The sequence below is a fragment of the Myodes glareolus genome, chromosome 19, assembly GCF_982192425.1.
Source record: "Myodes glareolus chromosome 19, mMyoGla1.1, whole genome shotgun sequence".
Lineage (NCBI taxonomy): Eukaryota > Metazoa > Chordata > Mammalia > Rodentia > Cricetidae > Myodes > Myodes glareolus.
The window spans coordinates 43,981,990-44,007,621 of NC_142044.1; the positions used below are offsets into that span (position 1 = coordinate 43,981,990).

Consider the following 25,632-nt stretch of genomic DNA (forward strand, 5'->3'; position numbering starts at 1 on the left):
GTTTTTTACAGGGTCTTGGAGATCTGATCATGTTTGCATAAAAAGTTGTCTTAACCACTGAACCACCAAACCATCATCCCAGTCCTGAGATGTCCCCACTTTAGATGAAAACGCTTCTGGGTCTCTGCAGCTACCACAGGTGACTTTTATTTGTGAAGCTCCCAGGCACAGCCTAGACACACAATACAAAGGAAAGCAGGAAGTGGCCACACAGCCACTAAGGGAAGTCACAGGGCAGCTCCTACTCAGCTCAGTCGCCACTACACAGGTTCTCTCCTGTCTCAGAAAACCTCAAACAGCAGCTCAGGCATTAGGGGGACCTGCCCTTCCCTTCCCAGGATGAAGAACAGGTCTGGGCCAGCCAAGGTGCTTCCTCTGGGTATAAAAGCCAGGGCACCCCAGGCAATTCCCCTCCTGGGCTATTTGAGGTTGGCCCCTGGCTCCTTTCGGCCACATGGCTAAGACCAGTTTTACTTTCTGATGACAGCCCCACCTCTGACAGTTCCTTAGACACGGTGGAGGCAGCAGGACACAGTAACTTCCCAGGCTTTGGTGGAACAGAAAGGCAGGGTAGGCAGGACAGCCAACAGAGCCTATGGCTAAGTCGGCGGTAAGTTTAATAAGAGCAGCTTTCAGCCGTTTCCCCTGGGTGTCAACCCCCACAGTGGACCTGGGTTAGTCCAGCAGGGAAAGATGAACATCTGAAATCCAGACAGGAAGTACATACCTACACACACCACACTGACACACGTACTCAAAGGGACCAACATGACACAGGAGACAAAGACCCTCCCCTGCCTCTGGTCAAAGTTCTATCCAATGGAGACGTTGGCTGAGCTCAATCCACCCAAGTCCCCTTAGTCACTGGCTCAGGGTAAGGGCCGAGAAGAAGCTGGCTTTAAGCTTAGATCTTGTACAGCGTCTGCAGCAGACTGTGGCGAGCAAAGGAGCAGATTTCCAGTGCGCCATTGGGCCTGTGGAGAAGACAGCGCAGTGAGTGCATGGACAGCTCAGGGTCCAGAAAGGTCTGTTTCCCAGCATGGGGGTGGGGAGCGATGTGTCAGACTCTGCAAGGACAATGTTAGTAACTCTGGCCTTTAAACAGGGACTGGGACAGGACCCTTGAGGATGCATGTGCCCTGACCAGTCAAGGAGTCTTTCTCAGGCAAGAATGGGCAGAACAATAAGGCCACACTTACTTTGTCACAAATGCCAACAGCAGGGGTACAAGGCTTTTGGGGAAGTAATCCTGCTGCACCATGTGGTTCAGCACCATCAGGGGACCATACAGACTCGGGATGGCCTTGATCTTGTCTTCACTCTGCAAATAAAAGTGGGTGAGCTTCACAGTCAACTGTGAGACCCTCTTCCTACTTCGGTGACCTACTGAGAGTGTTGGGGGAAGCTGCCTTCTCCAGGCCTGCCACTCCTCAAAGACTCACCTTGAGCAGACCCATGTGGATGAGTAGTCTGGTGAGGAAGGTGTTGGAATTGAAAGACGAGGAGCTGAAGGCCTTCTTCATGAGGGCATCTACAGGGGCAGAAATGGAGCGTGGCAGGATGCACGCAGCAGGAGAGGGTTAGATATAAGTCAAGGGTATCCGAGCCCCTAAGTTCTGCCCTGTCAAGGAGTAGACATGGGAGGGACGACAGGAATAGTAGATGGGTGGGGGTGCCAGCACCAATGGGAGGCTCAGTTTACCGACTGGAATGCCTTCTCTACTTGGCCCCTTATAAAATGGGTGTGGTGACAGTGCCCATTCTGTCGACCTTGCACATGGGGCCAGGGGCCATGGAAGCCACCAGGGAAGGTTTTAGGTATCAGGCAAGAAAAGGAGACTGATGGAACTGTGCAAAAGAATTTAGGTCTCTTGCATCTTTAGAAGTTCACGATTCCTGGAGAGCAGCATAGAGCTGCTTCCTCGCTAGCCTCCCCACCAGTGAACAGCCCCCTACCCAGAATACCACAGCCTAAGAGGCATGTGTTTCTGCTCCCTTTTTCTTGCCAGGAGCTAGCCCTTCCCTGGGACTTCTGGTCAAATCTGACACACCAGGAGGCTCTAATGGCTGTGACAAAGTGTAAGGTGACAAGGGCTGAAGATTAGCAAAGAGTCCAGGAAACCTTGTGAAGGTGACCACATGTGCAGAGTCTCCCATGAGGCATGAAGGCTGTAGACTGGACTATCTGGCTTTCTGACTATCTGCCCTGGCCATTCCTGGGACCAAGTTCTAACCATATACAACAGACACACAGAGCACAGGACAGCATCCGGGCCTACCAGCCCCACCCAGCTCACGTTACCGACGGCATCCAGCACTGCTGTCTTCACTGAGGCTTCGTCCCTGTACACAGATGCTACCTTCAGGAAGGTCGAGACAACCTTTTCAGGGTCGGAGGTATCAGTCTGAAGACAGAGGTAATGGCTGGTCAGGGGCCACAGCCCCTTGGCTCCAACTTGGTGGAAAGTAACTGCAAAAGGCCCTGGCAATATTTGAGATCCGGGGGGGGGGGGGGGGGGGCAAGGACTTGATTTGTCCCAAATTATTCCTTAGAGTTTGGTGAAAACCTGGCCCACAACAGGTATGAGCAGCAAATTGAGTAAATGAGTTAAATCCATTATCTTCAGGGAAAGGCCACCATCATCTTACTCTAACACTAGAGAGGAATGGCCACTATCATAATCTAACACTAAAAATCAGCCAGAGGAAGCCAATATTCACACACAGGAAGGCTTGGCTCTCTTCTGTCAACAATGAAGAAATGTAGAAAAAGCCAATTTTCAAAAATAGTGGCTCAGTTTCAAGTGTTGGATTCACTCACTAGAAGCTCTTGAGAACTCTTGAGCCAAGAAAATGCTGAATAGCATGGAATGAAAATGCTCATACCATATAATCTCATTTGTCATGAAGGTAACATCACAGAGAAGTTTTCTGGCTGCTGTCAATTGAGCTCCCATCTTTTTATTGTTTGTTTTTGTTTTGTTTTGTTCTTCAAGACAGGGTTTCTCTGTAGCTTTGGAGCCTGTCCTGGAACTAGATCTGTAGACCAGGCAGGTCTCAAACTCACAGAGATCTACCTGTCTCTGCCTCCTGAGTGTGGGATTAAAAGGTGTGCACCATCACACCTTTACACATCGATATACTATAAGAGCGGAGCTGGCATGACAGTTCAACAGATACGGGAACTTGCCACCATGCCTGAAAACCTGAGTCTGATCCTTTGGTAGGAGAAAACCAATTTCTGTAAGCTGTCTTCTGACCTCCATCACATACAAAATAAAATGATTTTTTAAAAAATTTATTGACAGGGTCAATAAATGTATCTCCAGCTGGTCTTGAACTCACAGAAGACCACCTGCCTCCCAAGGCTGAACTTACAGGTATGTGCGACTATGTCTGACAAAATGTAATGCTTTTAACAACTAGGAGGACATATGTGGGCCCCTTTCAGTTGACATGGAGAAGTACAATGTCAGGGACTACTCTTCCCTGAATGACCATCTCATGAGCTACACAGATGCCCCGGAAATGGGATCTGCTCTACAAAGAGCCAGACAAGCAGAAGCCCATGGAACATAATGTGGGCATGCACAAGTATGAGACTGGAAAAAAATTCAGATTCCCTAACTCTAGTTTCTGCTGGGACATGGTAGGGATCCTTGTGACAGACACACTGTAGTTCACTGACAAATCTAAGAGAGGCATGTAGAGGTCCTGGAGCTGGGAGTGCTCTTACCTGCTGGACTATCAGCACGGAGACCTTGGGACCAAGGCGCAGCAGCTTCTCTGGGGAGGGGAATGACAGGAAGGTGGAGAGGTCTGTGGGAGGCGGGGAGGACAGCACGGGAGCTGGCTCCTGAGAAACAGGTGACACAGGCTCTGTAGATTCCTCCACTGGGTTGTTCCCATTCCCACTCCAAAAACACCGTTTCTCTAGCCAGTTCTAGAATTAGCTCTCCCTCACAGGTCTATAGGGTTCTATAGGTGCTGATCCAGGTGTTCCTGAAGACTCTGGGGTAAGGGACAAGATACTGTTGCCTTAGCACACTAGGTGGAGCTTTGCTATGTAAATAAGGCCAGCGCCTGGGTCAGTACTGCCAACAAGTACCTGAGAGGCACTTTGTCAGTTAACTGCTCCCAGAGCCCAGAAAAGCGGCCCTGATCTGCGGTGGTGGCACATGCTTTTAATCTCAGCACTTGGGAGGCAGAGGCAGGAGGATCTCTGTGAGTTCGAGGCCAGCTTCGGCAAGAACTAGCTCCAGGACAGGCTCCAAAGCTACAGAGAAACCCTGTCTCTAGAGAGGGGATATAGGTGGGATTTCTGGGGAGAGAGGGAAAGAGATGAATCTAGGCATGTGAGACGCCAGTAGACACAGAGAAGCAGGGTGGTCATACATGACAAAGCACAGATTAATAGAAGTGGGTTAATTTAAGTTATAAAAGCTAGTTAAAAACAAGCCTAAGCTAAGAGCATGCTCTTATAATTAAGTCCCCATGTCATTATTTGGGAGCTGGCTGTCAGGAAAGAGAAGACTCAGTACAGAAGCCACCAAGATAACCTACTGTTGGAGAGGAGAAAAGACTTGGTACTATATAGCCTGAAACTTTTCAGCAATCCTGCATCTTTCTTCAAAGTGCTGGGATTACAGGCACGAGTCATGTCCAGCTATGCTTTTTTTGTATTCAATAAATAAATCTATGCAAAGTACTATGTGTTGTAAATACTGCACACATGTACACTTGCTTACATTCTGGTAAACACTCAGAAACACACAAAAAGATCTTCCCCTGGAATGATTTTCTGAGAACCACGCTATCCATTTGGTGCTTGTAGCTATTAGACTTTTAAATAGGTATATCCCAACAGGCTTTCAGGAGCCCAGGACTCTGATCCCAGCAACAAACTCACCCCACTGTTAGGGTCTGTAATCTTCCGTGAGGGTGTAGCTGACTCCTCTCCTTGCCCTCGCTGCTGCGGCTCTTCCTCTTCCTCCTCCTCCTCCTCTTCATCCTCATCTTCATCCTCTTCCTCCTCCTCATCATCATCCTCTTCTCCCTCCTCATCTTCCTCTTCCTCATCATCTCCCTCATCATCACTGCAGAGAGAAGCCAGCTAGAGCCCCACAGCCCATGTGGATTCGGACCAGGAGCACTGCTCACAGATGGCACTCAAGGACCACTAGAGTGTCATTTGTTTTTCATTCCCGAGGGATGCTACCCATGTAACAGACACAGAACAATCAGAAATGGTCTCCGTCCCAAAGCAGCCTCGAGTTCTGGGGTGCCATCTACATCTCATGTGACCACAGGATGATATGGAGGTGGAAGACGGATGACATTCTATTTCTCTGGAGATTTGGTCTACACTTGAGTCCCCAGTCCTGAAAATACCTAAGTGTCTGACTCGTGAATGAAGCCTCCCTGGGGGTGACAGAGGCACAGGAGATGGTGCTGCAAAAATGACCCCGCCCCCACTGCTGCCCACCTCAGCATCTCCCTCTTGACTCAACCGCTTCTACTCCTATCAGCCACTGAGAACTGAACCCATCCCCTTCAGGTGCCTGAGCCTCCCACACTGTCCTCCATGTGCTGCTTCTGCTAACACATCTGCTGGGAGTGATAGCATATGTCTTTAATCCCAGCGACTACAAGGCAGAGGCAGAGGGTCTCTGAGTTCCAGACAAGGTAGGGTCATAGAGCGAAACCCTGTCTCAAAAAAATAAAAGGGAAGTGGGGCTGGAGAAATGCCTGAGTGGTTAAGAGCAATAGTTGCTCTTTCAATTCCCAGCATCCACACAGTGGCTCACAGCTGCCTCTAACTCCTGTTCTAGGAGGTCTGATGCAGGTCTGAAAAGGGGGTCCGCCTTAACCCCTGTGGTCCTTTGCTGAACACACAAAAGTTCTTCACCGTTTCCTCTCCAACACCTAGCCCAAGGTGCCAGCTACCAGACTAGCAGATAGAGAAACTAAGTGGAAGTAAGTGAAGAGCAAGCCTGACCCCTGGCCCTAGAGCCACGTTCCCAGAGTTCCCTACCTGAGGGATGCCAGCACCTTGGCCATATTGAAGCTGTCCAGCACTTCTTGAAGTTGCTCACAGCCCTCCTCTCCCAGCGCATTGCCTGATCCAGGAAGGAGAGCAAAGTCAGGGAGGATAGTGCTGGGGCCAGCTGAGCCGAGGCTGACCACCCACCACTGCAGCCTACTTACCATTGAGGTCCAGCTTTTCTAGCTCAGCCTTATCAGCCACAGCCTCAGCAACAACCAGGGCAGCATCTCTCTTGATTTCACAAAACGACAGGTTCAGTTCCTAGAGAGAGGGGTAGAGAGGCATACCAAGCCTGGTCCAGGAAACAAGTCTTACTCTCTCCAGCTGCCCTACGAGCAGTGGAAGCAGGCTTGGTCTCCCATCTTGGGCATAGGGGTATGAAGAAAAATAAAACGATATTATGAACCCAGGGCAAAGTACCTGAGGTGTTTACACAAAAGGGAAACGGCTGAGACCTGGCCCAGGCCCACCCTCCTTCACAACAGGCCCTTTATGCCTCATATCCTACCACCCTAGGGAAACCCTTGGCACAGGGCAGCCTAGACCCTGAAAGGAAGAGGGCAGGGGAGAAGTTAGCACCTTCAGCTTGGGCAGGCCCCCACGGACAGCATCTGCGATGGCAACGGCCCCCTTAGAGCGCACGAGGCAGTCCCCGAAATTGATCACCTCCACTTGCCGCAAGGTCTTCAGGGTCTGACAGGAAGAAGGGTCTAACTGAGGTGGTGCTATCAGTTGTACACCGGCCTGACCATCTCACCACACTACTCCCGTGTTATGGACAGATTTCTTCCTGGAGCATGAATCAAATCTAATTGCACCCCATCAGGGCTTAAAATCCTCCATGGTGCCTACTTACAGAGCTGGCAACGCTACAAGGTCTCAAATCCCTTTCTTCCCTTCATTATTCCCTCCAACACCCTTGGGCCTCATTTACTTCACATTAGGACCAGCTGAGGAAGCTCCTGTTAGTCTGTACACCACTCATTCTGTTAATCCCTGTGCCTGAACCACTCACCCGCCCCCCGCTTGTCAGCTTACCAGTCTTTATCCTTAGCCAGAAAAAGCAAGCTACCACAGAAGCCAGTCTAAAGTCCAATTTGACCTTTCATCTGATGCCAATACCTGCATTTGTGATGCAACTCATCTTCCATAGGCCCCACCAACCCAGAGGCCATAGCTCTGAGGTAGCTATCACTGTGCTCAGAGCCTACACAAAACTGGTCAGCAGCTCCTTTCTTTATAGAAGAATCTCCCTGAAATAGGGACCCTGCTTGCCAAAGCTCCACCTAACACAAACTGGGCACAGACAAAGGGCTCAACATGTAAGCATTAAATGCACCAACAAGGAAACAGGGCCACAACTTCTTCCTTTGCAGCTTGAACAGAACCAGCACCGGCTCCCGAGGACCCAGAGGTCACTCAGCAGCAGGCAGCAGGGACTTGTAACACACAATCTGGCTCATGCAAATGGGAGGGGCTGTGGGGGATTGAACATAGGAGAGCGGAAAGGTAGGGGCACAGCCATGCTTGCCAATGAGCCTCCTGAGGCCCACATGGCCCCTTTCACACTCGCCTCACCTCAGCCATGGCCACTGCACCCTTTTCAGTGAAGGTGTTGTCATTCAGGTTGATGACTCGCAGCAGGGGGTTGATGGAGAAGGCCTGGGCCAGGGCTGTGACCCCAGGGTGGTTAATTCCATTCTGTGGCATGTGAACTTCTTCCAGAGTCCCGATGATCTGCAGGGTAGAAGAGAGTTGGCAGTGTGGCCCGGTGCCATAGTGACACACAGCAGAGTAGTAAGGGTTGTCTGGGTTCCCAGGGCACAGATCTTAAAGCAAACTTTTGGACATAGTCACATCAGATCACATTAGAGCCACAGAGAAGTCACCACTGCAGAGCTGAAAGGGCTTCTTAAAGGCATGTTTTTAAAGGAAGGTACTGAGGTCTGTTAAGTCCGAACAAATACTCAATATCCCTATTGTTCTTAGTTCCCAGTACTAGCTCCATCATCTTCAAACACCCTCCTTTCTCAATTAAGAAAGAAGGCAGAATTGTAGGAAGAAGCACCAAGGCAAAATGGACAACAACTTGTCTGGATAGGATAGCCTTGGCTCATGGAGTAGCACTGTCTGTCTCCAGACCAGCACCACACAGCCAGAACGGGAAAGATTCAAGTGTGGGAAAGGGAGGTTTTTACTCTATTTTGGTTTACTGTTCTGAGTCAGAGTCATTGTTTCAGGGACATCGAAGGCAGTCACTGAAGAGCGAGCGCCTGCGGCATCGCCTCCACAGTTAGGAGAGAGCAAACACCCTCGCTGCTTGTTCTTGTTCTGCCGCTTCTCCTCACTCACAGTCCAGGACACAGCCTGTAAACGGTGCTGCCCACATTCAGACCCACACAGACACGTCCGCAGACCAACCTGATCTAGACTAACTCCACTATGACTCTCTTGCCTGGGGGCTGGAGAAACAGCCTAGGTCTGGTTCTCAGCATCCACAGTCAGGCTTCACTGGGTACTAGTGGCACAAACACATGCAGCTGGAACTCACACCCTCTTTTCAGGGCCTGGAGAACTAGCTCAGTGGTTACACACACAGGCAGCTCTTGGAGAGGACCTGAGTTCAGTTTCTAGCATCCATGTTGGGTAGCTCACAACTGTCTGTAACTCCAAAGTCAGGGTGACAAACCCACATATAGATTTATACATAATAAAACTCTCTTCCCATGTAATTCTTCTAAGGTTGTATCATGCTTGCACACCTGGGAAGACTGGATCCTCCCAGCCAGGACAGGAAGCCTGTGTCCTCAGAGCCCCAGTCGGTCCTGTCACTGAGACAGTACCTCATTAGTCCCAAACTCACAAGGAGAGGTCCCGTCTCCAGGCAGACTAGAGCACTTCAAAGAGGCGGTCTAGCACTGTCTAAAGAGCATGAAGTCTGGGTTTAAAATCCAGCGCCCACAATATCCAAATGTGAGCTCAGTCGAGTGCTTGCCTTGCTATTAAAAGTGAAGAACTGAGTTCAGTCCCTAGGATCCACATGAAGATGTTGGCCATGGTGGTGGAAGGGCAGGGACAGGAGATTCCCAGGGCTGATGATCAGTCCCTCTAGCCAAATTCCTGAGCTTGAGTCAATGAGACCCTGCCCCAAGAAATGAACCACATACTTGAGAATGACACCGGTGTCTGTTCTCTGAGACACACACTCACACACACACACACACACACACACTCACACACACACACACCAAAGAAAGGAAACCAAAACATGCATGTGGATTTGAATTACCCATGGCAAGGTGCTCCTACTTTCCACAGTCCAAACGAGACTGGTTAGCGACATTAGGACTAACAGTTTTCCCATCCATATTGAAAGACTACACACACAGACTGGGATGGGATACCATGGATGGAGCAAGAACCCCATTCTAAGCAGATTTGAGGACTGAAGGCTGCAGGCCACTGGAAGGGTCTATCTGCGGATAGCAAGTAGCCCCCTTCCAAGCCCAGAACTCCCTGTCAGGGCCATTCTCACTGGGGTGGATGAGGAGGCCTTACTGGCAGCTCCTAGGCAGAGTCATCATGGCTGCTGCTTTGGCAGTTTGGTTAGTGAAATTGTGTTTGTTGGGAAAGAAGGGAAGGGAGACTCAAGTTTCCAGGCCTGGCTAGGGCAGACTCAGTCCTCACAGTGTCCTAGAACATAGCAACAAAAGACAAAGTTGGTAAACAGTGTTGCAGGGGCCAGTGAGATGCTGTAGTGGGGAAAGACCCGAGTTCAACCTCTGAAACTCACCTAAGTGGAAGATGAGAACCAACTCCGCCAAGTCACCCTCTGACCTCTACATCTGCATGAGGGCAGGGCACCCACACACACTCACAATAAACACATTTTTGAAAAATAAGCCAGGTGTGGTGGCACATTATCCCCAGCACTCAAGAGGCAAGCCTGGGCTACAGAGTACAGAGAGACAGTCCATCTCAACTGAACATAATTAACAAAACAGAAGCTTGTCAACCTGTTATGACCCCCTCTATGTCTAGCACAGCAGAGTAAGAATGACTCACCCCAAAAGCTTCTGCCAATGCAGTGGCTCCATCATTCTCCAGGCGGTTTCTGCCAGCCACAAAGACTTTCAGGGCCAGGGGCTTGCCTTGGGCACTGGACTTGCGGTGACACTCAGTCAGAGCTGCCGCCAGGATCTACAAGGAAAGGCACAGGGGTTGTGTGCAAATCTTGGCCAGGTCCTCACCCCAGTGAACCACACCTCCTCCAGTGGTGGATCACAGGACAGACACTGCTAAAGCAGTGGGCACAGCACTTCACAGTCTACATAGATCTACTATACTACCAGCAGGTAGAGACACAAAGGGAGCAGCTAAATCTAAGCCCAGAGCAGTGTGGATTCCCAGATATTTCAGAGTTCTGCTGGGTTAAAACTGTCATGAGTTCAACCTTCCAGAATATGAGAAGCCAGGATCTTTCAATAAGACAGGATCTCATTATGTAGCTGAGGCTGCTCTTGATGTAATTCAGCCTTCAAAGATCCACCAAGAGTCTTACATGTCGTCCAGGCTGGTGATCCTCCTGCCTCGACCTCCACGGTAATTAGACTACCAGCATGTGTCCCAACAACCAGCCTGCGAAGGCGCTTCTCATGGTCTCTAAACCAGAAGACTCTGACCACCACCCGGAACCTCAAGATATCTCCCACATTATAGGAACTTCCTGTTGGACCATAGTCCAACAGAACTTGTTGTGCTTAAGCAACTTTTATTTTACTTAAGAATAGCCACAGTCACCCACACCTTAAATCCACACCTTGAATTAAATAAAAGGCACACACATTTAATCCCAGCACTCCGAAGGCAGAGGCAGGCAGATCTCTGTGAGTTCAAGGCCAGCCTGGTCTACAGAATGAGTTCCAGGACAGCAGGGCTACACAGAGAAACACAACAAAACAAAATGAGGGGTAAAAAAAAGGACAAATGGGGCTGGAGAAGAGCCCCAAAGTGATAAAATGGATGATATAAGTCATTTAAATATGCTAAACAGAAGATATAACTGCTTTCTGGTTGGGGATTAGCTGAGTTGGTACAGTATTTACCTAGAATGCACAAAGTCCTGGGCTCAATTCTCAACACACACAAAAAAATGGGCAACATGCAGCATGTCTGTAATCCTAGCACTTAGGAGGTAGACGCTAAAGGACTTAAATTCAAGGTCATGCTCATCTAGATACTGAGTCTGAAGCGAGACTGTGCTACAAGATACCCTGTCTCAAAAACAAAATAAAATAAAAGCCAGCTCCCTTTAAGCTCTTTCTAAGTTATTAGAACAGGGAAGAGGGCACCCAGGAAAGGACTGGAACCTGTCCCCTAGTCTCCCTTTATGGAACAGGGCAGCCTCTACAGAGGCGGTCACTCTGTCTCCTTAACCTGGACAATTCAGTGCTCATTCTAGGTTTTTCCTTTCTGAATGGAGCCTGTGGGATAAAGACGTACCTCTAATAGTATATGCTAAGCATGTGTTAAGCTCTAGGTTTAATCCTCACTGCCACAATAAAGGAAGGAAATAAAAAAGAATGGCTCAAACTCTATACCTCCCCAAACTACCACTGACTTGTGAATAACATATTCCATACATCCAAACGTTTGCGAACTCAAAAAGAAAAACGCAGGTAGCACCAGCAATGCCCACAGAGCATCTTCACAAATATACCCACACCTGTCAGTGTTGTGTGACCCAGCTCTGCGTCTGATAGAGCCTCCAAAAGAGAGGGAAACAAGAGGGCCAGTCTCCCTCACGGCATGGCTGGTAGTAGCCACAGGGTGAAGCTGAGGCCGCTCTGTCCAGGAATAAAGAAAACCGACTCTGCAGGAACAGTTTTCCCCATGGGCTCTCAGGGCGGTGCCAGCTGTTCTGAGCAGCAAGAGGTTTGGTACAGGGATATTCCCCAGCCCGAATTCTGCACAGCAAGCAGGTCAGAGCAGGTTATGCAGCAGCACTGCCTCTGTGTTGCCAAGGCAACCCAAGAACTTGAAATGGTTGCTTAGCAACCCAACCCTCTGGGCTCCTTTCCTCACTGGCTGCAGGCTGCTGTCTTTGAGGCATTGCTTTCTCCTCTGAAGTGACGGACAACAGTCCCCCGTGGTGGGGCGAAGGGCTGGCACACAGTCCAGTGTGGATGCTATCAACCCACCTTGCCACCTCCAATGCCCATGCCACAGTTGTTAAGCTTGAGTTCATGCAGGGTGAAGCAGGCTGGGCTCTTGAGGAGGGCCTCGAAGCCTCGCACTCCATCAGGCCCAAAGGCGTTGTCACTGAGGTCGAGTTCCACCAGCTGCGCTCCTGCAGTGATGAGCCCCTCCCCTAGCGAGATCTGGATGGAGAGAGAACTCAGTCAGCTTCCCAGACCCCTACCTAATGCCACTTCTGGGCCAGGCCCAAGTCAGTGAGAATATGGCACAGCTGCTTTAAAAAATCATACATTATTGTTGTTATCGTTGTATGTTTGAGTCTAGGCACATGTGTACTAGAAAGAAAGAATAACCTCTGTGAGTTGGTTCTCTCCATCTACTATGGTGTTTGTTACCCGAATGCAGCTTAAACTGCGGTGCACACAGCAAGTACCTTTATCCTGGGAGCCATCAGGCTGGCCCAGACACTGGCTTTTACAGTAGTTTCCGTCACTATGGTCCTACTCTGGGATGGGAGGGAGGGAGTGGTGCCTGGGGACAGGAAGATCTGGGATGGCTCTCTGTACGAGAAGGCACTGAGCTCACTGAAGATGACAGCCAGTCAGTCAACACAGGATTCCAGACAGCAGCAGAAAGCACAGCAGGGATAAAGATGGGTGCAGCATAAGCTGAGGGTCTCCTAAACATGCAAGAAGGCCTCATAAACACCTCTAGTTTCAGGATTGTCTCAGCAGGATGCTGCTGGAAACCTGGGGGTAGAGCAGAAGACACCCCCAGTACTGCCAGGAGAAGGACCAGAGGTGGCTCTGCCAGAGGTGGGATAGGGGGTAGAGGGTGGGTAAGTAGCCCAGAATGGCAGAATTCAAGAGAGAACACCTTGCCTTTGCCCATACCACGCACAAAGTTTCCTATTATCCTCTCAACAAACGAAATGATGGCTGCCCTGCTAGCTGAAGGTCTAGCCCCAACGACCTCTAGCCCTCTGGTGGCCACACTGTGCGCTGCGCCTACTTCTCCCTGAACCAGCACTGGCGTCCCTTGTTCTCTTACTTTTCTGCCCAAAGAGCCATTCTCATTACTCAGAATGTAGAGATAAACCATGCCTTCAATGTCAAGCAAACTAAAGGCCACGCGAAGCTGCTATTCTCTGTTCCACCTGAAGAGTCCACTCAGCCTGCACTCTGAATCCCAGCCTGCTTATCGTTCAACCCCCACCATCTCTCAGAAGCTGGTCCCCCACAGTAGGCCCTCTCTAGACCCTATGAGAGACCCAGTATCCCTGCTGTGGCTCTTTAGGAGGGAGGACGGGGTGTAGGCTTTTCTAAAACTCCACTGTTATGCTGTACTGAAGGCCCGAGGAGAAGGCAGGACCAGGGCAGCCAGTCTAGCACCCTCCACCCCCAACACATTCATCCTGAGGCCCCGTGCTAGGCACACAGACCTAGACTGTCGCCTGCACCCCTGCTAATCTCTCTCCCCTCTCTCTCAGGTTGGGAACCTGACCCTAGAAATTGGAGCCACTATTAAGGATCACAACACTCAAGAGTGACAGGGAAAGGTGGAGCAGCCCTAAGAGACTGCACGCTGCAGACGGGGTCCTGAGGAACAGGTCCCTCTATATGCAGACTGAAGTCAAGAGGAAGCAGGTTCCTGGGGCACAGGGACCATGGTACCAGGAGAGGGTGGTCATAGCAAGAGGAGATTGGGAATGCCTGCTTGAAGCAGCACCTCCTCCCATTGGAGACTTGGCCCCGTGGGCTCCTATCACCTGTCGGGACACAGGGCAGGTGCTGGGCGTGCCTGGTTTTCACCTGTGGGGTTAAGCAGACTCTCCAGAGAATACAAGTGTGAGGGAGCATCTTACAGGGTTTCTGTGCCTGCAGGGAAGCACCACCTGCTCCTTACCAGAGCCGGTGGGATCTCGGACCGAAGCCTTCCGGTGAACATGTCACTCCAGTGGCATCGCTGTGCAGGAAAAAGGGAAGTGTTAGTCAGAGAAGCCAGGAGCAGCCTCAAGTGAAGTCTCACACCACCTCCCTGAGAGCCTGGGCTCCCAAGAGGACTACAAGATGTCCTAGTTTTGGTTTTCTCAGCAGTGAATTGGGCCAATTCTGTCTGCAGCTAGAGGGACCTGGAGGCAAAGGGTAGTCTCTCTGGTCTATCCCACCCTTTGGTGGGACACATGACAATTCTGAGTGACAGAACACTAAAGTAAACAGGTCTTATGGAAAAGTAGTACCTCTTTTCAGGTATTATGACCACTTTCATCTGGCGCTTGTGGGTCCTACCTATTCCCATTGCTGGCTGACCACCTCCACCCGCAGCCTATGGGTCCCCATTGTTTGCCTTTTTAGTTGTTTTTCAGACAAGAGTCTCACGAGGCCCAACCTAGCCTCAGATTATATAACTGAGGTTGGCCCTGAATTCCTAATCCTCCTTCCCCCCAAACTCCCAAGTACTAGGACTTCAGGCTTACACCACCACATCCACCCACTACCTTCCTTTTTAAGGAAGGGAGAACGAGACTCAGACTTAAAGCCCTTAGGTGGCAATAGTATCAAGCTAAAATTCACACTCTTCTATTTTCTTTTCTTTTGTATTACATCTGACTTCCTATTTAGAGAAATGGTATTTGCCTTCGATTACTTTAAAAGCTAGTTTAGGGGCTGGAGAGATGCTTTAGCATTTAAGAGTACTGGCTGCTCTTCCAAAAGACCCTGGTTCTCAGCACCTACCCAGAAGCTCACAACCACAGATCCATAGGCTCACAGTCCCAGGAGATCCTATGTCCTCTTCTACTAGGCCCCAGGCACACACATGGTGCATACACACACATACAGGCAAAATACCCATTCAAATTAAAAGTTTTTTTTTTCTAAAATACATAAAAAGTAAGTTCAGTGAAAATGATGAGATAAATGCCACACAGGCAACAGCCATTTACAACCTGCTGCAAAAGTCATACCCCTAGCTCTGGCTGCTTCAGGCGAGTCTGGCAGAAGCACATGCTGGCTTCTTGCAGGGGGACAGGACATGAACTGTGATTAGAAGACTCCCTCAGTCTGTCTTTCAAGGGTGCTACCTCTAATTAAAACTCGTAATGCTACCTGAAGATTGTCTCATTTCAGAAAAAAGACCAAAACCCTGTGCTCTGGCGTGACCAAAGAGAGAAGAACGATGTGGGAACCAGTCACCAGGACAAGGGGTCACCAGGCTCTGGACCTAGGCAGCAGCTGCAGCACTGTGAGTGGACTCTTGTCCTCATCTGGCACAGACTCTTCTGCCTATACTCTCACCTTCAGCTCTGACTTCTTCTCTAAGGCCTTGGCGATGACTTTGGCCGCTTCCACACCCACTGTGTTACCCTCCAATCGTAGAGCCTCCAGGCCGTCGAAGTCTTCAATCTCCTTAATCACATCTTTAGCTGTGGGAACAGAGCACCTTAGGCTTCGGCAGTTGAGAACCACTGGGACAGAAGCAACTCAGGAAGCACCAGAACTCACTTCCTTCAAGGCTTTGAACCACACCCCCAGAGACAGGAGAGAGGACAGGCTGCCTGCCTAGTTAGGAGCAGGGTTGTACAGACTATTCTATTCTTCCACGTTCAAGCGAGCACAGATTCATTGTGGTGTTAATCAGGTAGCACTAGTGACATTATGAATAGAGTTTCTTTTTTGGTTTTGAGGTTTTTAAAGATAGGGTCTCATGTAGCACAGTTAAGTTTCAAAGTTTACTATGTAGCCAAGAATGACCTTGAAATTCTGCTTCTCTTGCTGCCATGCCTGTGGCTAGAGCCTCCTGTCCTGAGGACAATAGCTAGCTAGGGTGATCGCTGCCTTTCTCAAGACTTGCTCCAAAAGGTGGCCCCTTCTAATATCAGGAGATTGGCCTTCTCAGATGCTGTTCAAGAAAACACTTATGCAAACCTTAAAAGCCTTAAAAGCAAAAAGGGCAGGGCTGGAGAGATGGCTCAGCGGTTAAGAGCACTGACTGCTCTTCCAGAGGACCAGGGTTCAATTCCTAGCACCCACATGATAGCTCACAACTGTCTGTTGTGACACCAATTCCATGGGATCCAACATCCTCACACAGACATATATGAAGGCAAAAACACCAATGCGTATAAAATAAATAAATTAAAAAAGGGCAGGGCCAGGCTTGGTAACACACACCTTTAATCCCAGCATTTAGGAGGCAGCGGCAAGAGGATCTCTATGAGTTCGAGGCCATCCTGGTCACAAAACTAGTTCCAGGACAGGGTTACACAAAGAAACCCTACCTTGATAGATAGATAGATAGATAGATAGATAGATAGATAGATAGATAGATAGATAGATAGACAGACAGACAGTCAGACAGACAGACAAATAAAATCAAAGTCACTGCTCAGGTCCTTTTGTTCAAATCTCTCAAAGATGCGCACATTCTGCAGAGACCTAATATAATGCTGATGAGGTAGAAAAATTGGCCACCTGAATTTCAAAGCCAAACTCAGGGCCTTTGTCTGCCTCCTGCATGGCTAGGCACCAAATCCAGGACCTTGTACATTGAACTGCAACCTCAGCCCAAAACTTGCATTTTAACTCTACTTCCACTGCTGGGGACTACAGCCTTGCGGGAGTTACAGCATGTCATTAATCAGTTTTCAAGTTTGCAAGATGGGGAGGGGATAAAGCCTTCTAAAGGGGAAAAAAAGTCACACATTATTTACCGTGTTTGTGTGAGTGCATACAAACGCAGAGGTCAGAGAACGACCTGTAGGGGTCAGTTCTCTCCTACCGCATGGGTTCTACAACTGAACTCAAGCCATCAGTATATAAAGTGCCTTTAACCACTGACCAATCTCTCTGGTCCAGCAAACAGCATTTTCAAATTTGGATTTACTGAATTAAGTTCAGTGTCTATTCAGAAGCACTGGAGCAACAGCAGGATTTCTACACCCTCTCAACCCCCCAGAGATAACACAAACCCCAGTGTAGAGGCAGGAGGACCAAGGAGTTCAAGGCCATTTTCTGTTATACTGCCAGCCGGAGGCCAGCCTGGATACAGAAGATCCTATCTCAAAAAAAAAAAAAAAAAAACCAAAAAAAACAAAAACAAAACAAAACAACAACAACAATAACAGGTTGCTGTTAGTCAGCCTGACCTACAGATTCCACAACAGTCAAGGCTACATGGAGAAACCACCATCTAGTACTCAAGAGGCAGCAGGATCTTTTATTGAGACCCTGCCTTAACAAAACAAAAACCCACAACAAACTAATAAGGAATCAAAGCATGCAAAGCAGGTGAAGTTGAGGGGTTGGGTACCCATGGAGGAATCTGTAAATTTCAAGCTACAATGACTGTGTTAGGGATCACCCTCCCAAAGGTCACAAAGGTCCCTGGAGCAGAGAAGTTAAGTTTAGACAGTCTGGCAAGTCCAAACCAGTTTCCCCCGTTGGGCCAGAACTCCAAGAGGCCTCATAAGGTCTAAAGGCAGAGAGACCTTCATTTCTAGGCAGCAAGGGATTCAGGGTTGTCTGTGTTGCCTAAGCCTTGGTCATGAACAGGAAGACAGGAAAGGAACCCTTTCCCTCTGCCAGTAATGCCTGGTTACAAGGACTGGAATTTCCCATGAGGGCCCAACCCTACTCTTGCATTAAGAAACTCCCTCAAGGACTCGGCCATAAGGAAGACAGCTGACCTGGGATGGTGAAGGTAAAGGGGGATGGGGGAACTGGACCTGAAGGCAGGGGCTAGGCTAGATGGGCAAGTTTGAGACTAGTCTGGGCTATACACTGATGAGACCCTGTCAACTGAAGAACACACAGACAGATAGACACACAGAGAGACTAACAGAAAGCTTGTTAGAATGGACCAATGTCACTGACCTCACCTCACAGGACTGCCAGGACAAATGATAAAGGCAGGATGGCTCAGAAAGCCTGAGGACCCGCCTCCCCCCCGACCCCCCACAACACACTGAGCTAGCCCAGGAACTTACCATCCTCCGCAGTATTCAGTTTGAGACTCTTGCCCTTGAAACTCAGCTGTCCCCCGGCCACCTGGGTTTTGGCCAGGGTCTCTGCCAGTTTGGCAATATCTTCAGAGGCCATGCTGGGGACAAAGGTGGGCTGCCCTAGAGATCTGCAAACTGAAGACAGAAACTGCATTTTAAAAAAAAATCTTAAAAAAAAAAAAAAACAACCTTGTGGGGCTGGAGAGATGGCTGGCTAATGGTTAGGAGCACGGGCTGCTCTTCCAGGTGACCCAGGTTCAATAACCAGCACCCACAGCAGCTCGCATCTGTCTGCAACTCAGTTCCAGGGAACCAGACACCCCCACACAGATGTACATGCAAGCAAAACACAAATGCACATAGAATAAAAAATAAATTTAAAAACAGAAAGGAAAAAGAATCTTGAGTCTCTGCTCCCACCCATTTCAGAGACAGCCGCATCTACTTGTACAGCACCAGCCTTGTCCCTAAGACATGATAGTGAAAGTCCTGGTTACCAGAGCTTCCTTCATGCCTGACAAAGTGGATGTTGTTGCCTTCATTGACCTCAACTACCTGGTCTACATGTTCCAGTGTGAGTCTACCCATGGCAAGTTCAAGGGCACAGCTGAGAACAAGAAGCTTGTCAACAGAAAGGCCATCATCTTTTTCCACAAACGAAATCCCAACATCAAATGGGGTGGATGCTGGTGCCCAGTATGTTGTGGAGTCTACTGGGGACTCCACCACCATGGAGAAGGCCAGGGCCCACTAGGAGGGTGGGGTCAAAAGGGTCACCATCTCTGCCCCTTCTGCTGATGCCACCATGTTTGTGATGGCTCACTCAAGATTGTCAGCAATGCTTCCAGGACCACCATTTGTTTAGTCCCTCAGCCAAGGTCATTCATGACCACTCTGGCATTGTGGAAGGACTCATGGCCACAGTCAACGTCATCACTGCCACCCAGAAGACTATGGATGGCCTCTGAGACGCTATGGTGTGATGGCTGTGGGGCTGCCCAGAACATCATCCCTGCATCCACTGGTGCTGCTAAGGCTGTAGGCCAGGTCACCCCAGAACTGAATGGGAAGTTCACTGGCATAGCCTTCCATGTTTCTACCTGCAATATGTCCATTGTGGATCTCACATGTTGCAACCCAACCAGGAGAAAGCTGCCAAATAGAATGACTTGATGCCAAGTATCACCAAGGTGGTGAAGCAGGCATCTAAGGGCTCACTAAAGGGCATCCTGCACTACACTGAGGACCAGGTTGTCTCCTGTGACTAACGGTGACGCCCACTCTTCCACCTTTGATGCTGGAGCTGGCACTGCTCTCAATGACAATGTTGTAAAGCTCATTTCCTGGTGCGACAGTGAATGTGGCTACAGCAGTAGGGTGGATGACCTCACAGCCTACACGGCCTCCAAGGAATAAAACATCCTAGACCAGATCACGCACCCCAGCAAAGACAGGAGAGCAAGCGAGAGGCCCTCAGCTGCTGAGGGGGGCTGTCCCAACTCAGCTCCTAACATTGAGCATGCCCCTCAGTTTCCATCCCAGACTCCCAGAAGACGGGGAGGGGATTAGGGATCCCTATTCTCTTTAATTCTACCAATAAAGTTCACGCCATGTACACACACACATACACACAAAATCTTGTGAAGGAGAAGATGAGAGACGACTCATCAGTTAAGAGTACTTGCTGCTCTTACAGAGAACCCACATTTGATTCTTTTTTTTTTTGACTTTTTTATTTATTATGTATACAATATTCTGTCTGTGTGTATGCCTGCAGGCCAGAAGAGGGCACCAGACCACATTACAGGTGGTTGTGGTCCACCATGTGGTTGCTGGAAATTGAACTCAGGACCTTTGGAAGAGCACACAATGCTCTTAACCTCTGAGCCACCTCTCCAGCCCCCCCCCCCAACACATTTGATTCTTATAACCCACACTGGATGGCTCACAACCACTTGTTAGTTCATCTCAAGATCAGTGACCTCTGACCTCTTGGGGGCACCCACATGCAGAATCTACTCACGCTTACACAGACATGTTACAAACTTGTCCTTTGACCTACCCACCCCCCAACACACACACACACACACACACACACACACACACACACACACACACACACAGTTACAGTGAATTAAAATCTTTGAAGTGTTTTTTAAAGGGGCGAGGGCAGCAGCTATCAAGCCAGGGTCACCTAGACCATCAGAAAACAGATATTTACATTACGATTCATAAAAGTAGCAAAACTACAGTTATGAAGTAGCAATGAAAATAATTTTATGGCTGGGGGTCACCACAACATGCAGAGCTGTATTAAAGGGTCACAACACTAGGAAGGTGAGAACCCTGGGGCTAGGGAGATGGCTCAATGTTGAAGAGGCTGCTCGCCCAGAGAAGTAGAGTTCGATTCCTGGCATCCATACAGTGGCTATGGCCTCTGTAGGCACTGCAGGTTAAGTGGTGCACACACATATGCAGGCGATATACCCAACGCATTAAAAAATACATATCATACTGGAGAGATGGCTCAGCGGTCAAGAGCTCTGACTGCTCTTCCAGAGGTCCTAAGTTCAATTCCCAGCAGCCATATTGTGGCCCATAACTATCTATAATGAGATCTGGTGCCCTCTTCTGGTCTGGCCTGCAGACATACATGTAGACAGATATAATAAATCAATAAAAAAAAATCAACACCAACATATCAAGTCAGGCACATGCCAGGCACATGCCTTTAATCCCAGTACAGGGGAGGCAGAGCGGGTGAATCTCTGAGTTCAAGGTCAGCCTAGTCTACAGAGTGAGTTTCAGGATGGCCAGGTCTACAGAGAAATTATGTCTCAAAAAACCCAAAATAAATAAGTAAAAAAAAAAAAGTAAAAAAAAAAATCAAACAACAGCAACAAAAAGAACAAAAAAAACCAAACAAATAAAAAAAGCTTTTAAGAAGTATTCTGGGGGGACTGGAGAGGTGGCCCAGAGGTTAAGAGCACTGCCTGCTATTGCAGAGGTCCTGAGTTCAATTCCCAGCAACCACATGGTGGCTCACAGCCATCTGTAATGAGATCTGGTACCCTCTTCTGGTCTGCAGGCAGAACACTGTATACATAATCAAGTTTTTTTTTTTTAAAAAAAAAAAAAAAAGAAGAAGAAGAAGAAAAAGAAGTATTCTGGGAAGCTTAAGGCCCTGGGTTTGATCTCTAGCATAACCCCAAAGTGTGTGTTGGGGGGGGTCCCCTTAAGATCTCTGGTGTGTGTGTAGCAGGGGTGGGATGGGAGGGAGGTGGATTAGCCCTCTTCCTGTAAGATAGGACCCAAAAACACCAGAGAAATGAATATGGGATTAGAAGAACAGTCTGGAAAGGTGGTAGAGTAGTAACTCCTTCAAGTACCTCTCCTAACTGCCCCAGAAGGGAGACACACCCAGTGCAGTCCCAAAACACGGGGTCTCCAGGAGTCACACACCTGCCTGATTATCTTGGCAGCACTCTGTCTGAGGGTCCCGTTCCTCAAACAGGACATAGATGGCTATGGGATCCAGGTCATTCATCCCAGGGAATGTCCCACTGCCCATGCTGGCATGACTCAAGGTGGCACACAAGGCTAAGGCATGTCTGTTTCAACCCTGGCCAGGAGATTGCACACGTCACAGCAGCCTCTCAGAGATGCCTAGGAGACCAGAGGGACCTACATCATAAGGGTTGCCATCACAATAGAGCTGTGTGTGGGGAACAGACTCAGCTTCTCCACTGTGTTTCAGACGCACACACTGCACACATCAAACAAGCAACCACTGCAGGGGCACTAGCTCTGTGCTATCCTCTAACTCAGTTCTGACACCCAGATCCCAGGAGTTGAGGGCTCAGTCTACAAGGCTGCCCGATATGTGATGTTGACATGAACCCCAGGGTGTTTACCCATGCTTCTGATCTACTGGCTATGAACTATGGTTGCCATGACCCTCCCCTTGGGGTCAATTAATTCGCTAGAACAGCTCACAGAACTCAGGGAAAACATACTATCTACTGATTTATGATGAAGGATATATATATGTCTGTGTTTGAGGGTGTGTATGTGTGTGCTGGGGTGGTACCCAAGACCTCTACCATCATACCTTCAAACCCCAACAAATGACTTAATTATTCATTCAGTTATTTATTTACTTAGAGAGAGGGTCTCAAATGTGTATTTCTGGTTGGCTCGAACTCAATCTGTAGGCCAAGATAGTCTCAAAGTCACAAAGATCTACCTGGTTTTGCCTGCCCAGTGCTGGAATTAAAGGTGTGCACCATCATGCCAGCAAACAAAGGATATTTTAAAGAATACAAATGAGCAGCCAGATAAATACAAAGAATGCATAGGGAAGTTAAGAGAAAAGGGGCCAGAGCTTCATGTACTAGTAAGGCCTGCCATCCTTCCGAGAATCTCAAGTTCAGGTGTCTGGTAGCCTTCTGAGTCCTGTCTTTTTGGAGGTTAATAGACTTCGTTACATAAACATGATGGTTAAATCATAGATGTTGATAAATCTGAGCTTGGGATACAGGGCAAGAATCCCAACTCTGTAATTCTGTTTGGGTTTTCCTAATTACTACCTCCACCCATCCAAGTACCACCAAAGGCATTAAGAGCCAGGAGTCAGCATTAGAGTACAAAGGCGCATCACTTTAGAATTTCAGGAGTTTTCTATAGCAGGAAGCAGAGCTATAACCAAATACATATTTTATAATCTCACCACCAGCAACAAAGCTGCCCACAGACTGGCAGAACGGAAAAGGCTGGGGTATAGCTAAGAGAAGGGGACCTGTCTACCATGCAGAAGTCTGTAGGTTTAAGCTCCAGCACTACCACAGAGAGTGAGGTACTCAGAGAATGACTAACTCCATGTCCCAAGAGGACGTGGCAGGTACCAGGGTGAGGTGGCCCCAGAAGCTTATAAATTACAAGCCTGTCTCTGCCTTCAGATCAGGTTGTTTCTCAGTTATTGCTCCAGCCTATTTGTGCCACTATGCTTCCCAACTTGATAATAATGGATCAAACCTATGAAACTGTAAGTGAGCACCCCCATTAAATGCTTTCATTATTATTATTATTATTATTATTATTATTATAAGAGTAGTCTTGGGTCATGGTGTCTCTTCACAGCAACAGAATGCTTATTAAGACACAGGGAACAGTCAAGTCATTCTCTGAGTACCTTCTGAATGCTAGGCCACATGCAGACAATGATCCTGCTACACACAGGTCAAAGCGGGAGTCTCAGCAACAAACTAGGCCCCACCAACCTCCTGCTCCTCAGATATCCAACCCCATACCAGGCTACCTCTGGGCTCAGTCTGCCTTCTTATTCCTGAGCACCCTGATTTATCTAGTTTATCAATAAGCATAGACTAGCATAGACTAGGGCTGGAGAGATGGCTCAGAGGTTAAGAGCACCGACTGCTCTTCCAGAGGTCCAGAGTTCAATTCCCAGCACCTACATGGTGGCTCACAGTCATCTACGGTGGGATCTGATGTCCTCTTCTGACTAACATGGAGGCAGACCACTGTATACATAACAAAAAATAAATATTAAAAAGAGTAAGCATAGATTATTACTCAGAATAAAACATCAGAACATTCAACAAAACACTGTATTCAGCACTATGTACTGACACTGTTCCAAATACAAGGAGATTTGCAGTAAATCACACACTCTTTAAGGCTTACATTCTTAACAAAATCCTGTCACTTGTTAATGAAAAGGAACCTGGAAGTTGGGGAGGGACAGTTCAGGGTAGAAGTCTTGCCTGGAATTTATGAGGCCCTGTTTTCAATTTCTGTCACCACCAAAAAAATAAAGAACCACCAGGTGGTGGTGCACACCTATGATGTAGTACTTGGGAGACAAGGCAGGAGTTCGAGGCCATTCTCGGCGACTGAGGGAGCTGAGGCCAGTCTGGATTACATGAGACCCTGTCTAAAAATACAAAGAAAAAACCCACAGAACCAACCAGGAAAGGAGCAAGGAAAGCTAAGAAGGTGCTTTTGGGGTTGGTTGAATTTTTTTTTTCTTTTGTGGAGAAGTGGTGGAAAGTTGCGATTTATAGTAGAATAATTAAAGGTGTTTTCTGTAAAGAAACTAAAGATACCACAGACTGGGAAGGGCATCCCTATAAAGGGAACAGACTATGCACAGGCTTGTGGGAAAAGAGGAGAGAGCTGCAAGGCCAGTGGGGCCATGGCTAGAGCAGAGAGACGAATATGGAAATGTTAGAAGAGAAAATTAATTAAGGGCCTCAAATCGCCAAGGCCACCTTAAAGGTTGTGCAGCAGTATGAGGGTCCCTGCGGGGGGGGGGGCGCGGTTCTACCAGATAAAACTGCGACAAGCTGCTTTGACAGGAACAGCGTCCCGGGATAAAGCCTGACATTGTTTAGGCGCTCCTCAAAGAATGACAACAGGAAGATGAGAAACTGTCACCTGTTACAGTTCTTAGATGGGGCAATAGGGTTAAAAATGTGGCGGTGGTGGTAAGGCTTCAGGTGGAAAGCAGGCAGTCTCAGTCCATGGGACGGGGACACACAGGCGCACACAGGGCCCCCCCCCCCCCCCGTTCGCTTTAAAGGCTGACTAACCAAAGCACAGAGGGGACGGAATTGATCTATCCAAGGTCAGCAACCGGCCTGTGAGGGAGCACACACAAACGGTCAATACACAAACGCCTTCTCCTCCTGGGCGGCCGCGTGGAAGAGGTCCTCAGGTGCACATCCATCCATCGACCCGGCCAAGCGTCAGCAGTGACTCATGCCAGGCTTTCCGCGCGGACGTGGGCTGACCCGGGTAGGCGGCGATGGGCGGCGGGGCCCCACCCGGAACACCAGGCGGCTCGCACCGCCTCCAGGTGAGATGGATGCCAACATGAGACGCCACCCCCGGCAGCAGCGCTACGAAAGGCAGTTGAGGAATGGGTCCTCTCGAGGCCTCAGTTTCCCCAAACGTTAAAGGGTCTGCGCTGTCCAGCGCCCCTCCCCACCACGCGGGGCAGCGGCGGGCGCCGCGAAATCAAGGGGTAGGCACGAGGCGATCGCTTCGCCCCACCCAGGCCCTGGTGGCCCAGGCAGGTGACAGAACAACACGAGGGCCCCGACTCACCGCAAACAGGCGGCGCCGCCGCGTGGGGCGACGGAACGCGCGTCGGAGTGGAGCGACGGAGATGGCTAGAGAGCCCACGTGAGGGCCGGGCCGGTCACCGCGCCTCTGTACGACGGTCCCAGTGCGCAGTCCCGCCCGACTGTCCTCGCTGCAGCGGCTGCTCGTCTCGCTTGTGCACACCACCTGCTCCAGGATCCCCAGCGATGATGGCGGCGGAGGAGGATTTTTGAAAGCCGGCAGTTTCTTTCCTTCGATTTGA

The 25,632-nt window shown here is 49.1% G+C and overlaps 1 protein-coding gene and 1 non-coding gene across 6 annotated transcripts; both read right to left on the reverse strand.

The window, feature by feature from the left end:
* Positions 1 to 121: 121 nt before the first annotated feature.
* Rangap1 (Ran GTPase activating protein 1) lies at positions 122 to 25,613 on the reverse strand. 5 transcript variants are annotated; one of them, XM_048445096.3, is made up of 17 exons: positions 25,374 to 25,613; positions 24,857 to 24,904; positions 18,231 to 18,380; positions 15,541 to 15,668; positions 14,150 to 14,209; positions 12,247 to 12,426; positions 10,112 to 10,246; positions 7,625 to 7,783; positions 6,626 to 6,739; positions 6,208 to 6,307; positions 6,035 to 6,119; positions 4,910 to 5,096; positions 3,737 to 3,856; positions 2,303 to 2,405; positions 1,443 to 1,531; positions 1,200 to 1,321; positions 122 to 974 (listed from the first exon to the last, which is right to left on the reverse strand). In XM_048445096.3, exons 3-17 carry the CDS (start codon positions 18,340 to 18,342, stop codon positions 905 to 907), a joined length of 1,764 nt encoding a protein of 587 aa, XP_048301053.1. In that variant the 5' UTR covers positions 18,343 to 18,380; positions 24,857 to 24,904; positions 25,374 to 25,613; the 3' UTR covers positions 122 to 904. The 5 variants fall into 5 exon arrangements, with proteins under 5 accessions (XP_048301053.1, XP_048301052.1, XP_087755221.1 ...); XM_048445095.3 differs by lacking the exon at positions 24,857 to 24,904 and having other exon boundaries at positions 25,374 to 25,612; XM_087899095.1 differs by lacking the exon at positions 25,374 to 25,613 and having other exon boundaries at positions 24,857 to 25,029.
* Positions 8,086 to 8,225, reverse strand: LOC125407519 (small nucleolar RNA SNORA55). The gene has a single exon (XR_007234243.1). It is a non-coding gene; the product is annotated as a small nucleolar RNA SNORA55 (small nucleolar RNA).
* Positions 25,614 to 25,632: the final 19 nt, after the last annotated feature.

What these genes read in the sequence shown, in the direction of transcription:
- Rangap1 (XM_048445094.3), bottom strand. Translation starts at nt 21,816, where the DNA reads ATGGGCAGTGGGACATTCCCTGGGATGAATGACCTGGATCCCATAGCC. An exon ending in AAGGTGCTGGCATCCCTCAG is followed by an intron (nt 5,097 to 6,034) that starts GTAGGGAACTCT and finishes TTCTCTCTGCAG; the next exon opens with TGATGATGAGGGAGATGATG. An exon ending in TCCACATGGGTCTGCTCAAG is followed by an intron (nt 1,322 to 1,442) that starts GTGAGTCTTTGA and finishes TTTTATTTGCAG; the next exon opens with AGTGAAGACAAGATCAAGGC.